The following is a 15,129-nucleotide window of genomic DNA, read 5'->3' as shown; positions in this document are numbered from 1 at the left end:
GGTTTTTTATGAAAAAGAAAAGTTGCTCCGGAAAACTAAAAAAACAACAACAAACTTTATAGAATATTTTTATAACATTTTCTAAGGTTATAATTATTAATACAACGATCGAACACTCAGAAAAAACACTCAGAAAAAATTCCTTCGATCCGGTCGGATTCGAACCGACGTCTTCCTGCATACCGTACCAGACGCTACACCAACTAAGCCACGGAACGAACCAACGGACCTCACGAATTCTTCTATGTGCTTGCGTCGTGTCTTTGTACTTGGTCTTTCAACGACTTTTTAGTCGTAGCGCCATCTATGAGAAATCTATTACAGATTTATCACCCAGTTAGTACCTTTACAGCTACCAGTCCTGGCAAGTGATGTCGCTATTCATGTCGCATGTCACTACGACTAAAAAGTCGTTGAAAGACCAAGTACAAAGACACGACGCAAGCACATAGAAGAATTCGTGAGGTCCGTTGGTTCGTTCCGTGGCTTAGTTGGTATAGCGTCTGGCACGGTATGCAGGAAGACGTCGGTTCGAATCCGACCGGATCGAAGGAATTTTTTCTGAGTGTTTTTTCTGAGTGTTCGATCTTTGTATTAATAATTATAACAAACTAGTGGAGTAATTTCACAAAAAATAATTGAATATCAATTCAATAAAAATTTAATTTTCTAAGGTCTTAAGAATTATCATCCTTGTTTCCTAAATCGATCCCAATCGAGAACTGTGTTGCATCAACAGATGTTCACTTGATGCCAAAATTTAGATACATGTCTGTGGTTGAAACTCAGCTGCCTATAATAAATGCAATATGATCTCAGTGGAGTCTTAATGAAATTCAACGACCCTTTAGTACTTACTTCTTTACCCCCTGTCTCCATGCGGCCAATATGCAACTATTGACAACCAGATCCACTGGTACTATGTCCATAACGTAGCGCTCCTTGCAGAACCCAGAACGGTATGTCCCGCGAGACATTTCCATGATAATACCTGAAAAGAATACACATGTAATACAAGGATTGTAATGTAAATGAAGGACTTGTCTGAGACTTTGAAATTACAATTATTATGAGTAATATATATGGGATAATCTAAAAAAAGGGATAAATAAGGTTTGAAACAGTTTAATTTTGCTCCTCTGTCGTATATCGTCCATCTCCAAACCGAATATAAAACAAAACCAATCGCGCTCGTCTTCTATAATTTCAAATCATCCCTCTCTTATAAGACTTAAATTTGAAGATGTGAAATTTAAATATGACGTACAAGATAGAAAATAATACTTAAAAACCATTGACTTACAATTATATGGACGTCGGGTCCGCGCTAAAAAGTGTCCGAACTTATAGGGTGTTAAAATCGTATACAGAGCGTCATTCACGCTCTAGTCTTCGTTTGTTCGACTGACAGCGAAGCAAGCAAAATTAGACAGTACTGCGGTGACATTACAATTTAAATTCAACGTTTTAGCTTTTTCATATTCCTTTATATGTCACTACGTTTAAATAGGTTGACTTGGGACATTTTTTTCGTGGTTTTTGTATTAGACCCGTCGTCCATTTATTTGTAAGTCAATGTTAAAAACTAAACAAAGAAAGGAATACACACAACTTTACACAATTTACTACAACTAACACTTATTTTTAATATACTATAACTAACTGCCGTGTTACGCTACGCTGTTACCATGCCGGACTGCCACGCAGAGGTCCCAGGTTTGATTCCCGGGCCGGGAGAAATATGTGTATGGCCTACAATTATTTATCTCGTGAGTTTGGGTGTAATTTGTGGTTGTCTATGTGTGTGTCCATGGCATCCGGGTTTTCATAGTCCGGTTTTACGTTGAGTGTGTGCGTTATTATTTTAAATTTACAGACTTAAGGCCTCTGAGAGGCCACGCCACTTGACTTTGCCAAGTTTTATTTAAATCGGTTTAAATTGAGAATTATGTAACCAATCATCGAGTATATAACCAGAAATAGAGACGAAATAAGGGCCATCCATCCCTGGCAACTTATCAGGCCAATTGACCTTATATCACTTTTAAATATCAACTCTCGTTTGCGCTGAAATCACAAATTAGAAAGCTGAAATAGTACAGCGCCAACAACTGACCTGTGTGTACGTCTCCGTATATTTCAAAAATATTCTGTATTTATTGTAATAAAGATAATATCTCTAACAATGGGGGGCTGTTCCATTCGGTAGTGTGTGAAACAATTGACAACCAAGGTCAGTCAGAGCGCAGTTGTCACCCTAATGAATTGATAGAATAGTTTTCAAAGAAATAAATGGCATTTCGTCTCTATTTCTGGTTATATGCTCGATACATCCAATATACATATTGCTGCATACTATACATACACACCCCTTTGTCCCAGCACCCTTACCTTTCAAAACCGCATCACAATAGACAAGGTGGCTGGCAGTACTTCCCAGGACGAACTCTTTGTAAAGAAACTCTACTGCTAGGAATTTCCGTAGCTATCGTACCATATCTAGTTTGTACGTCATACAATTGACATAGAATCCACAAAGCCATGTACAATTTCTTATATTTACATTTCTGAAAACTTGGAGGAATAAACTTAGTAGCAGTAGAGCTCCGTGTGGAAGAGTTCGTCCAGGAAAGTACTGACACTTTACCTATTTCTGCCGCCAAGCAGTAATGTCAGCATTACTGTGTTCCGGTTTTGAACAGTAATGGTGCTGGTGAAAATTTAGGCACATGAGACTTGTTAACTTATGCATCAAAGTGACAGGTGCAGTGGCAGTGCAATTCAGATCGTAGCGATTTAAAACTCTGAGTGGCACTGCAACTGTTACGGACAGGCGTGCGAGCTTACCATCAGGCGCACGATTTGTTCACCCCGTCACTTGATATTAAAGAAAAGGAAATTTTATAAAAACAATATTATACAACTTTACCAGTAACCCCGTAAACGTTGTCAATCCACCCAGGGAATGGTTCCTGCATGGCAGCGGTCACTGTAAAAATAAAAAGATTACATAAATACCCATTACAAGTTATTCAGGAATAGTCGTTATTAAAAAAAATTAGTCTCGCTTTGCTTGAGAACCCGCTTAATACTTATAGCTCACGATCAGCTATTGTGATAAACTTTGAGAGAAGCCTATGTTCAGTAGTGGACGTTTTTCGGCTGAAGTTATAATGAGGATTACCCGGTTTTTTTAATGACGGCGAAAAAAGTCCTATTGCATTAAGTTTTTTATTTTTTATTAGTTAATTGGCTTAATTTTTTATTAGCCAGTCGTCAAAATCATTACAAATGGGACGTACCTAGTTATGCAAAACGGATATTAGATCAGCAAAATCCAATATATAAACATAAAAAAATATCTCTGGAGATATATAATTACAGAACAATATAAAATTTCAAAATAAAACAAGAATAAGAAATACTATTAAACTCCCAAATCTCCAATGTGGAATGGATCCTATTTATTTAAGTACGTCCAATTATAAACCGATAACATTACAAAAATTTAAAAAGGTTTTCAATTTGTGGACTCGGTGTTGCCATTTAACCGCTCACGCGATGCGCTCCTCCTACCGCAAAATGGCGGCTATTTGGTTTCGCAAAATAGAAAAGGATTCAGTTTAAATACAAGTTTTTATAAATAAAAATTATTATTCTGCATTGCTAAATAAATACCCTCCGTACTACCAACAAAAACATCTCAAATGTAATATAATGCAGTAATACACCGCAAATCCTGCACTTAAAAAGCACTAATGAAATTTTTGGTGTACTTGGATAAATATGATAATATTCCGTTTGAGTGGTTCTAACGTTTACCATGAAATTACTCCTTAAAGTATAGTTTATAAACATTTATATTCAGGGTAAACTTAAAAAACGCTACTTACGGTATGTTTTTAATAAATAAACACCGAAATCACCAGCCCAAACAATAACACACACGATTGTCGTGACGTATTTTTGAAGTTGTTTATTTTTTTAAATGACAGACCCAGGCATTAAAAACTTTATGGTTTGGTAGAGTAGTTACCGAAATAGCAATTAATATGAGTACTTTTACCTGTTATAACTTCGATATGCGATAAATCGGTATTAAATCATCACCGGCACCTCTAGGTGTGGTATGCGCCTACGGCTGCATGTATCGCGTTAGCGGATAAATGACAGTTTCGACATTTATCTGTCATACTTTTGACAGTATTGCCGCGTAACCAACGGTTGCGAGCACAAGCCTTGTAAAATTGATGACCTTCAAGATCGACTGGCTTGCACACTTGTTTTCATGGGGTCGCCATCTCTGAGGTCCAGGGTGCGACCCAACAGGGCCAATATAGAAAATCTTTTCTATATTGTGTCGAGTGTGGTTGTTTGTGGTACCGTCATTGTTTCCGATTTCCATAACACAAATGCTTTAGTTACTTACTTTGGGATCAGAGAAATGTGATGTTGTTTAATATTTATATATTTTTTACAACATCGGGACGTACCTGATGGTAACGCGCCTGTCCATAACAGTTACAGTGTTACTCAGAGCTTTAAATTGCAAAGATCTCAGGGGCACTACCACTGAGCCCGTCACCTTGAGACATAAGTTCACAAGTCCGATGTGCCTGTAATTTCACCAGCACCCTTACCATTCAAAACCGGAATACAGTAATGCTGACATAACTGCTTGGCAGCAGAAATAGGTAAGGTGGCAGTATTTTCCTGTACGAACTTTTTCACAACAAGCTCTACTGTGACTTAGTACTTAATTCACGCATTGCATGCACACTTAATAGCGCCTATTCACTCTCGCCTTGAAAAAGCCCACTTATAGTTGAATATAGTCTCGTATATTCAAAGATTATGTATTTACACGTAACGCAGTAAGTACTCGGAGCTTTTGAGAGCTTCACCCGGATTCGAACCTGTGACCTTAAAAAATTGTACACATCCGGTTTTCATTGCACAATTCGCACATAATGTACAAATGATGTCGTAACTCAAAAATGATGGAATTGAAAAAACAGTATATCTCCGGAACGGACGAAGAGGGGTTGGTGGTTGGCGATTGGAAGGCGTCATATATATAGTGACGGGACGAACAAGTCGTGTACCTTTCTTTCTTTTTTTTTATAAATGAAATAAGTGCGCATTTGACCTCCATCTCGCCTGATGGAAAGTGACGATGAGGTCAAGGATGTAGCATGCACACCTAAATAATGCCTATTCACTCTCGCCTTGAAAGGGTCCAAGTTATAGCGTCCGGGGAACAAGTCTGCAGGCAGGGAATTCCGCTCTAGACGCTCGCCATACAAATGTGGAAGCGGAACGCTTCGTGCGAATCCGGGGAATATCCACAACATACGGGTGGAACCCCAGCCCACGTCTAGTCCCCCGATGATGGAAAGGGGAAGGCGGAATCAAATTATGCAATTCCACCGCACATTGTCCGTGATATATCCTGTAGAATACCGGTAAGCTGGCAACTCTACGGCGGTGTTCAAGGCTCTGCAGCTTCGCCCATACTAGTTCCGAGTCACCTATAAGCCTCTTAGCACGCTTGTCTATTGAATCCAAGGTGGCTTTTTGGTATTTAGCAGAGCCATCCCATAAGGGGCAGCAGTACTCCATACACAACCGGACTTGTGCTTGGTACAGTTGAAGCAACTGTCTGATGGTAAGCTACACGCCTGTCCATGACAGTTGCAGTGCCATTCACCTCTTTAAATCGCAAATGCACTACCACTGCGCCCGTGACACTGAGACATAAGTTGATATGTCCCATGTGCCTGTAATTTCACCAGAGTTAATTCAAAATGTAGGTGCCTATATATTGGGGTGGACGATGTAACATGTTGTGTTTCCCGTACACCTGGCGCAGCCTGGGCAAGTCCGATTGACAAATCCTTTAACTACGATAGCAACCGTTATTATATGTATGCCATAGATGGATAGAAATATGACATTTATTATTTCCGAACCTAATCTATTATTACAGGTTTTCCACCCAATGCAATAGACCAGCAAAATTACTACATGTAACATATCGATATCTTTGTAAATTCACTTAGAGAATGGAACAGAACGATCCTATTCGATATTTCGTTCAGGGTGTGCAATGTGCGCGTTAGCGGACATTCCGTCATGAGATTGGTCCTTCCACGCGACACCGCTAGTAGCGCCGATGTCGCACCACGTACCTATCAGGAACACATAAACCTAATACCCCTAATAGTATCGGATATACATGTATACACAAAACCGCAGTCCTTGAAGACAAAGCAGTGCGTATTGCCAGTGATGACCCACGGCTCTGAGACGTGGTCACTTACTGAGGATATCCGTAGAAGAACGAAAGTCACTGACATAGCTCAAATGACTAGCAAGTTGAAGTGGCAGTGGACAGGGCACATAGCTCGCAGGACTGACGACTGTTGGGGCAGAAAGGTTCTCGAATCGAGACCACGAGCCGGAAGGCGTTCAGTGGGACGGCCGTCTACTAAATGGACTGATGACCTGGTAAGGGCGGCGGGAAACCGATGGATCCACGTCGCGTCTGATCGGCTAGTCTGAAAATCTTTGGGGGGTCCTATATTCAGCAGCAGAAACATAATAAAACAAACAATATTACAAAAAGGAAGGAAATGAAATAAATATACATAGTAATCAACATAAATATATATAGTAATCAACTTATATTATCTACTAATGAATGAATAGCAAGTTGTGAATGTAGCAGCAATCCAAACAGATCACAGCTCAGTGCTGGTGTTGCCCAAACGCAAAGCACTGATTTTCAGATAATCATAAAGAAGAAGAAGAATAATCCCAAAAGAACCTCAAATGACATGGAGGGCAGTATTAACAGCTGCACTAGCAGTATGAAATGTGATATTGTCGCCAACTACATTATTCACCTGTTTCGGAAGGAAAACCTCCAACTCGTATCGAACCAAGTTCTCTATAATAACGATGTACAACAAGGACGTAATATAATAACGAACAAATCGATAAAACCAATTAAGTATCATCAAACGTCGTACGGTAGTTGTTCCACTTATGTCGCGAGTAAGAGCACGTGTTAAAAATCGATCGGTGTGTTTGTTATGATTTTTTTATGAGCACTTTGGAAAGAGACATATGACAGCTGGTCGGTAGCGGTGACGTATAGAATATTCTACGACGATATAGGCTCAAAATAACATTGTCACAGAACGGAATGTTCAATATTAATTAATTTGTTTGAAAATCATTCTGCCAAATCATTACGGTGGCAACTGCACTCCGATTGGGCAGCCCGAATTCGAAACAACATTTTTCTTTAACTTGAGCTCTGCGATAATGGACGAAAATTGAAAAATTATGTGTTCAACATTGAATTACCGATGAAATATGATTTCCTTTATAATTAGATGTTTTGCTGTATTTCCCACACCACCGAATGGAACAGCCTCCCATTGTTAGACATATTATCTTTATTACAATAAATACAGAATATTTTTGGAATATACGCAGACGCTGTACTATTTCAACTTCCTAATTTGTGATTTCAGCGCAAACGAGAGTTGATATTTAAAAGTGATATAAAGCCCATTTGCCTAATGAATTGCCGGGGATGGATGGCGCTTATTTCGTCTCTATTTCTGATTATATACTTCGATTGTTACCAAAGAACAATGGCAAAATCATAGTCAAAAGAATTCTTTAGCGTCTTCAAATGTCTTAATTACAAATTTGAATAAAATAAAGTTATTAGGTTTTTCAAATTATAATAGCGGCCTATCTAAGTTTGGAAATAAAGTCATATTTAAGAGGGAGCAGAGGAAAAATTCCTAATCTTCGATTTGATTTTAGAGGGGTATATCCACTTTAAAGTTACAAATAAAATATTGTATGAGTAACTAGACGATATATTCAAGCATAGACATTAATCAGAAACATAAAACAACAAAGTTTCCTCGATAGATAAAAATCACGAAATGACCTCTAATTTTCACATTTTTTCGATTTGTCCTCGAAATGCTACAGGTTATTAGGACAAAAATTAGATAATTAATTATATTTATGCATGATCGAGAACTATCACTACGGATTTTGTTTAATCCCTTTAGTTTTAAAGTTATTCCGCTAAAACGAATTTGGTACTTTTAATGCGCAAAATTCAACGTCTCCTGTCGCATGTCACGCGAACTTCAGGCATATATTTGTTTCACAAATTTGGGCGGAGCCAACGTCAAAACTTTTTTGGCATGAGAGCTCTTAAGAGAAACTCTAATAACTAATAAGTATATAACCGGGCTGATATCTACAATTGTCAGTTTCTTACTTTCTTAATGTTGAACGACATCTAGCCGCCAAAAAAGAATTTCAATACCTACGTATGGATACGGTCTAAATTAAGCATCGAGTATATAACCAGAATTAGAGACGAAATGTCACTTAATTTTTGTTTGAAAACTGTTCTGCCATATGACAACCGCGCTCCGATTGGCCAGCCCGAATTCGAAACAATTGACAGGTGTCGTCAATTGTTTCACTTCAAATTGACCAGTTAACTAGAGCTTTGCTATAATGGACGACAATTGCAAAATTACATATTTAATATTTAATTACCGATAAAATATGATTCCGTTTGTTTTGTAATTAGATGTTTTGCTGTTTTCCCCACACCATCGAATAAAACAGCACGGCATTGTTAGAGATATTATCTTTATTACAATAAATACAGAATATTTTTTGGAATATACGGAGACGTACACACAGGTCAATAGTTGGCCTGTCTATATTTCAGTGCAAACGAGAGTTGATATTTATAAGAACTGTATCGCTAATGTATTACCAGGAATATATGGCCCGTATTCGTCTCTATTTCTGGTTATAATAATATAATCGATGAAATTAAGTTGGTTCACGTAATATCAAATGAGTTTCTTCAACCAATTTGTAATAAGAATATAACTACTTTATTGCAAAATTTAAAATAGATAAATCCTTCTCCAAAATGCCACCCGAGGAAATGATAAAAGTGACAAGTTCCGAAATCAGGGATGGATGGCACATTTCACAAAAAACTAATTTATGTCCGAGTTGCCAGTGCAATAGTCTGTGGTATGTATTAATTAACTCAGTTTTTTTGTTATGGCTTAAACTTCAGTGTAAAAAATAATTTCCTCTGAACTTTATCCACGTCACAAACCCACGGCACCATTCAGTATTAAGTCTGTTTAAGGTTTCTGTAGTTTATTTTGATATAATACGGCACGGAATATATTTTTATTCAATTACGTAACACATAACCTCCAAAACTTCAAACTGGAATATCTTTAATTCCAGATTTCTCTCAATAGTGAGCCGAAAACAAAGTTTATTAAGGAATTTTAACTCTATATTTTCACATATTTTTCATAGAATAGAAATAGAAAGAAATATAAACTAGATACGAGACTGTAGCTGCGCGAATGCATTCCGATAACGCGTCACCTATTTTTTGGCTCGTATTTAGTTTGTACGTAAATTGAGTCATAGTGTCTGATTCTATAAGCAACTCCATATACGTGAGTCATCACCATTAATTCATTTATACGTCCCTTTGCCGAGGATGGGTCTCCTCTCAGGCGATGGTTTAGGAAATAAAAGGTTTATTAAACTACCCGATTTTAGGGAACCCTAAAACAAATTTAGGGAAGAGTAATGTTAATGAATTAGGGTCCCTGAATAGGGTGACAAAAAATTATCGAGACTGGAAATTTTCGATACCGACATTCCCTACTAAGGACATAGTCGACAAACTAGTAAAATATGGTTGCAGGTATTTTAACACAGTCTCTTCAAATGTTATCACCTTGTTTTTCACAGTGCCTCCACTCAAAACGGCGACTCGTCTGTTTCTCCCACCTTGAAGGATCAATGTATTGCAACTTGGCAACTTCAGAACGTCATTGTATCATTTACATTCATGAAAATAAAAATATGTAGTGTCGCGTGTATTGTCTGTTACCTACAGTCTACATTTTCGAGGAAAAAAGAAGTTGGGAAATGAGAACTCACCTATGGAGGGTCTGATGATGCAGACAGGCAGTTCGCTGTGACTATATACGATAGATTCTGCCAGCGATTTTGTCAGGGTGTACGGATTGGGATGGTCACCCTAGAAGGAAGCAAACTTAAATTTCAGAAAGTGTTCAATGTTAACTAGCAAAACGCCAATCAAACATGTTAGTCAGATACTTGTTCTGAATCCAGGAGCCTATACACACGGCGTATTTTATACGCGCCGCTGTAGTCGCGCGTATGTATCGCACGTGTTGATAAAATATAGTTTTAATTTTAGTTGTACGATCATTGACTTACAAATAAATGGACGACGGGTCTAATACAAAAACCACGAAAAAATGTCCCAAGTCAACCTATTTAAACGTAGTGACATGTAAAGGAATATGAAAAAGCTAAAATGTTGAATTTAAATTGTAATGTCATCGCAGTACTGTCTAATTTTGCTTGCTTCGCTGTCAGTCGAACAAACGAAGACTAAAGCGTGAATGACGCTATGTATACGATTTTAACGCCCTATAAGTTCGGACACTTTTTAGCGCGGACCCGACGTCCATATAATTGTAAGTCAATGTGTACGATGAACGATTTTGTGCCATTTGCAGTGGAGACTGCGGGGACTTGGGGTGCGGAGGCTTCATCAGGGAGTTGGGTCATCGGCTTAGAGACAGAGGCTATGATCCACGCTCTGAATCTTACTTGATTCAACAAATTCCGTTGTCCATTCAGCGCGGTAATGCTGCCAGTGTTATGGGGACATTTGAACCAGCTAAGATTCAAAGCGGTCCTCTTTCGTTATACTAGTTGGATAAAAATTGCTAGTCTGGTGAATTGCATTATTAATTTTTATGTGCTGTTGCTGATTTATATTTGTGTCTTTCTGACGGAATGACGTAAACATGTAAATGATTTAGTTTTCAAAAGAATTGAATTGTGTCATTGACTTACAATTATATGGACGTCGGGTCCGCGCTAAAAAGTGTCCGAACTTATAGGGCGTTAAAATCGTATACAGAGCGTCATTCACGCTTTAGTCTTCGTTTGTTTGACTGACAGCGAAGCAAGCAAAATTAGACAGTACTGCGATGACATTACAATTTAAATTCAACGTTTTAGCTTTTTTATATTCCTTTACATGTCACTACGTTTAAATAGGTTGACTTGGGACATTTTTTTCGTGGTTTTTGTATTAGACCCGTCGTCCATTTATTTGTAAGTAAATGAATTGTGTTTAGTTTTTTAATGAATAAAAGCGAGTATTTTCGTTTTTTTTGTCAATTTCAGTTAGTTTTTTTTTCAGTAAAGCAGCTACATGAAATTCTAAATGTAAACTCCAGTAAAATACGCTGTGTGCATAGGTTCTTAGGAATTCCCTGTATTATAAGTGCCAGAAGGGGAACATCAAAATAAATTATAATAAAAAACATAAATTGTTCCGACCGGTATACCCTTACTGTACTTACCCTTAAGTATTTATACAACGGGGTCACGGAAGTGGTCAAAGAGTTATAAACTTTCCTGTCATAAAATTTGATTAGGAATCTTTGTATAGCAAAGCATTCAACTGGTATACCTGCAGTGTCTCAGCTATGACAGTCATGGTCTCCTGGGGCAGCATCTTGGCGCAACGGATAAGCCCGTCAGGGTCGTAGGGTGGAGGGTACACACGCTCCTCAATGTGCGCGCGGGGAGCATTGCTGTAAGCTGTTGACACGTACACCAGGGCCTGGCGACATATATAAAATATTCAACGCCTGGAGACCGCAGCTCTTGCGTCGACGCTGTCACAGTCATCAGTCTGTCTAAGGTGTTCAACATTTCGCACATAGCAAATTACAAAAATTACCTATCTGCATAGGGGCGCGTTTATTCCACACAAATTTCATCCATTCACGCCGACGCGCAGCGACCGCGTGCATCTAACTGTCATGGCATAGTACGCTCTATTCTTTTAGTTTTTACACTTAAACTAGGCTGGCTTGTTTTTCGTTTATACGGCGACCGCGCGGTTGTAATATCCCAAGGACTTGAAATGTATGCCTAATAAATAGAACTAAGATTCGCCGTTAATGTACATGAAAGTGTGGTAATTGGCGGTCGTCCCGCGGCGGCCGCGCCGAAAACTTTCGCGTCGTGTAACTGGGCGCTTAGGGTGCATACAGATCTGGCGAATGTGCCGCAAATGCGCCTGTTTGCAAAATATATTAACATGTTTTTAACTGCATGTATGCGGCACGCGTGCAGCGCACATGCGGCGCGTGCGTTCGACAGATCTGTATGCGCCCTTAGATGCAATAGAGGCGCCAAATTTATCGCCAATCGACTTGTAACAATCCTTTCTGCCTGCTACACTACGACTGTAGTAGAATCACGTAGTTTAGCAGTAGTAGAGGTCCTTGTGAAAGTGTTCGTCCATCATACCTATTTCTGGCATCAAGCAGTAGAAGGGTGCTAGTAAACTACAGGCACATGGGACTTGTCAACTTATGGCTCAGGGTGAAGGACGCAGTGGCAGTGCATCTCAGATCTTTTGCGCTTTATAATAATAATATAATTATTTATTTATTTTCGGACAACGTAAATCCTTATTAAATTAATAATACACGTATAAACTACATATGTTAGTAAATTATTTTAAACAAAGATCGCATAAAATCCCTCCTCTGTCTCAGCAATTATTTTCAGGATGCTGTTGCTACTGTTGCAACGTCTGTTTAAAAGGGAAGCGAAAGGAGTCTGTCTGCGCTTGCGCAAACATTGCTGGTGCACTACAAAACTTCGGCAGCCGCAACTGCATCCTAAAAGTATTGCTGTATTGGTGCGGAGAGCAATGTACGACTTTTGTGGTGGTGTTTTCCTAACCTTCAGGAGTGGCATATCTGCAGCCAGCTCGAGCAGCGTCGCCGTGCCTTGTACGTTGAGTGCCGCAGCGGTATGCAGCGGCTCCGTGAAACGCACTGTGGCAGCGGAATGAAATAACACGGTGACGTCAGCTAGTTGCTGGCGCTGCTCAGGACTGACGCCCAACGCCGGAGCCGACACATCACCAGCGATCGGTGTCAACTTGCTCAAACGTTCGGGCCAACGCGCGCGAATACGATCGAACACCTGGACAATGTAAGAGTTTAGCTTTGCATGCTTTATGTTAGAGAAAGGACAGAAAGCGTTTCTTAGATATTTATACAAACGTGCCAATGGGTGCTATCTCTACATGTATCCTACTGCGTTTCTACTGGGTTGCCTAGGATATAACTCGCTGGAGGTTAGACGAATGAAACACCACGCGGTAATATAGATTCCCCAGATTTGCATAATGAGCTGTGTTGGCTCTTTGCCCCCGTCAACTACCACCAACACCAGTTGATGGCCACCGCGTGGTGCCGAACCGTAGCGCGCGCTAAATCACCCATACAGCTCAACTCTCTCCTCGTCACCAACCCAGAATGCGACTTGTTTGCGGATGGATGGTCACTGTTATTGTTAAGATGCCTACGCTATTGTGAAGGCGATGCTTGAATGGTACTTAATCTTGTTGTGTTTATTAAGTTGTTATGTTAGTAAAGTATCTTTAATTATTGTAATTGGTGTGTCCGTTATAATTAAAGTAAATAAATAAATTATTAAAATAAAAAAAATGCTTGTGAAATATTTATTTAACAAATAGCTTGAGGTGAGGTGGAATATTCCGTGTTCAGGGTTTGCCTTGTCAACTGAGGTTAGACGACCATAAAATCTAAATATAATAAGGATTTGACAATAGGAGAAAAATGTGTTGTGTATTGCTTCTTCAGTCGAACAGAAGCTATTAAAAATAATGTACCTAATAGAAACCACCCTTTGTAGGAACTAAAAGAAAAAGCAGAAAAAGGGAAGAAGAAAAAATTTACGGGAGAAATTAAAACTTTGGTCAAACGATGAAATGGTCGTCAAGTCCAAAAAGTGACAAATCTGCGAACTGTTTGAAAATACACGTACCTGATGCTTGAGTAATTCCTTGTACCTCTGCTCGACCGTGAGTCCTCGCTTGGGTCTCATAAGAACATAAATGGTCTCGATCCCGGGACAACTTCTCAGCAACTTCTCCAGGAGGGCTTTTCCCACGAAGCCTGTCCCTCCGGTCACCATAACCACAGATCCTGGGAAGAAAAAGTTTCTTTAGAAAGTCATTCAAAGTCAGTGGAGACCCACTAAAGTCGGGTAAGTTTTTTTTCAGAAGTCTTGAAATTTACCGATCAAAAATCGGATCAAAGTTTGGCTTACACTTTCACTAAATGATTACAGCTTTTGATATAATTTATATTGCTATCTTCAGTGCATGAAATGCAGCGCTTTGTACATACAACCGCAGTAATACAAGCAAAAACGAGTTTTTCAGAAAATATTAGAAACCTTTTAGGAAAAGTTTGCTAATTTTAATGTATGTTAAATATAATAGTACATTGTGTATTATAAAAAGCGGTAAATAAGAAATTACGAACGAATATTAGAAGCCCGAAGACGAAGACAGAGGGCTTTCTGACTCGACGTTCGTAATTCCCGTACCGTCCGTGAGACATATAATGTTTTTTATCACCGTTGCACGTAAACAGCATGATTGCATGTAGGCTAACTTGACTATAATACCTCGGGCCTTTTTTTGTCATTACAGCTATGGTATAAAAAGTTAAAAAAATTGTAACCTTGATAAAAGTCACTGACGGATTCCATATTGACATCGTTCAAGTTCGGCATCGTGGGGTCGTTCCCGTTCTGGCGATCCATAGTTTTCCTGAGAAGAAACAGAAAGTACAATTCTTTATTACTCCGGTTTTGAAGGTGCTGGTGCAATTACAGGCACATGGGACTTAAAAAAAAATAAAAATAAAAACTTTATTGCCAAAAGATACAAATCTAGTACATAGTTGTGCCTAGCTCCCAAACTAGGATCTCCTGTACTATGGGTAGCTAGGTCTTTCGTCCGAATCATTACTGCCTTAAATAATTTAGAATTATGAAGCGAATTTACAAAAATATGATCATTGACTTACAAATAAATGAACGACGGGTCTAATACAAAAACCACGAAAAAATGTCCCAAGTCAACCTATT

At 38.9% G+C, this 15,129-nt stretch overlaps 1 protein-coding gene across 1 annotated transcript in view; it reads right to left on the bottom strand.

Annotated features, from left to right (window-relative positions):
- The window catches only part of LOC113232228 (putative fatty acyl-CoA reductase CG5065), a 22,547-nt gene extending 7,744 nt beyond the window's left edge, over window positions 1-14,803 (bottom strand). Inside the window, exons 1-7 of the mRNA XM_026466884.1 lie at window positions 14,721-14,803; window positions 14,017-14,177; window positions 12,904-13,149; window positions 11,615-11,767; window positions 10,039-10,138; window positions 2,930-2,989; window positions 859-991 (exon numbers count right to left, since the gene is read on the bottom strand). Coding sequence (XP_026322669.1) covers window positions 859-991; window positions 2,930-2,989; window positions 10,039-10,138; window positions 11,615-11,767; window positions 12,904-13,149; window positions 14,017-14,177; window positions 14,721-14,802 — 935 coding nt within the window. The 5' untranslated portion in view covers window position 14,803. The remainder of the gene's footprint in view (window positions 1-858; window positions 992-2,929; window positions 2,990-10,038; window positions 10,139-11,614; window positions 11,768-12,903; window positions 13,150-14,016; window positions 14,178-14,720) is intronic.
- Window positions 14,804-15,129: the final 326 nt, after the last annotated feature.

The sequence above is a fragment of the Hyposmocoma kahamanoa genome, unplaced genomic scaffold (assembly GCF_003589595.1).
Source record: "Hyposmocoma kahamanoa isolate Upper Pololo Valley unplaced genomic scaffold, ASM358959v1 67, whole genome shotgun sequence".
In the NCBI taxonomy this organism is placed as follows: domain Eukaryota; kingdom Metazoa; phylum Arthropoda; class Insecta; order Lepidoptera; family Cosmopterigidae; genus Hyposmocoma; species Hyposmocoma kahamanoa.
Note: the sequence above shows the minus strand (reverse complement) of the source record. Positions and strands in the feature narration are given on the sequence as shown.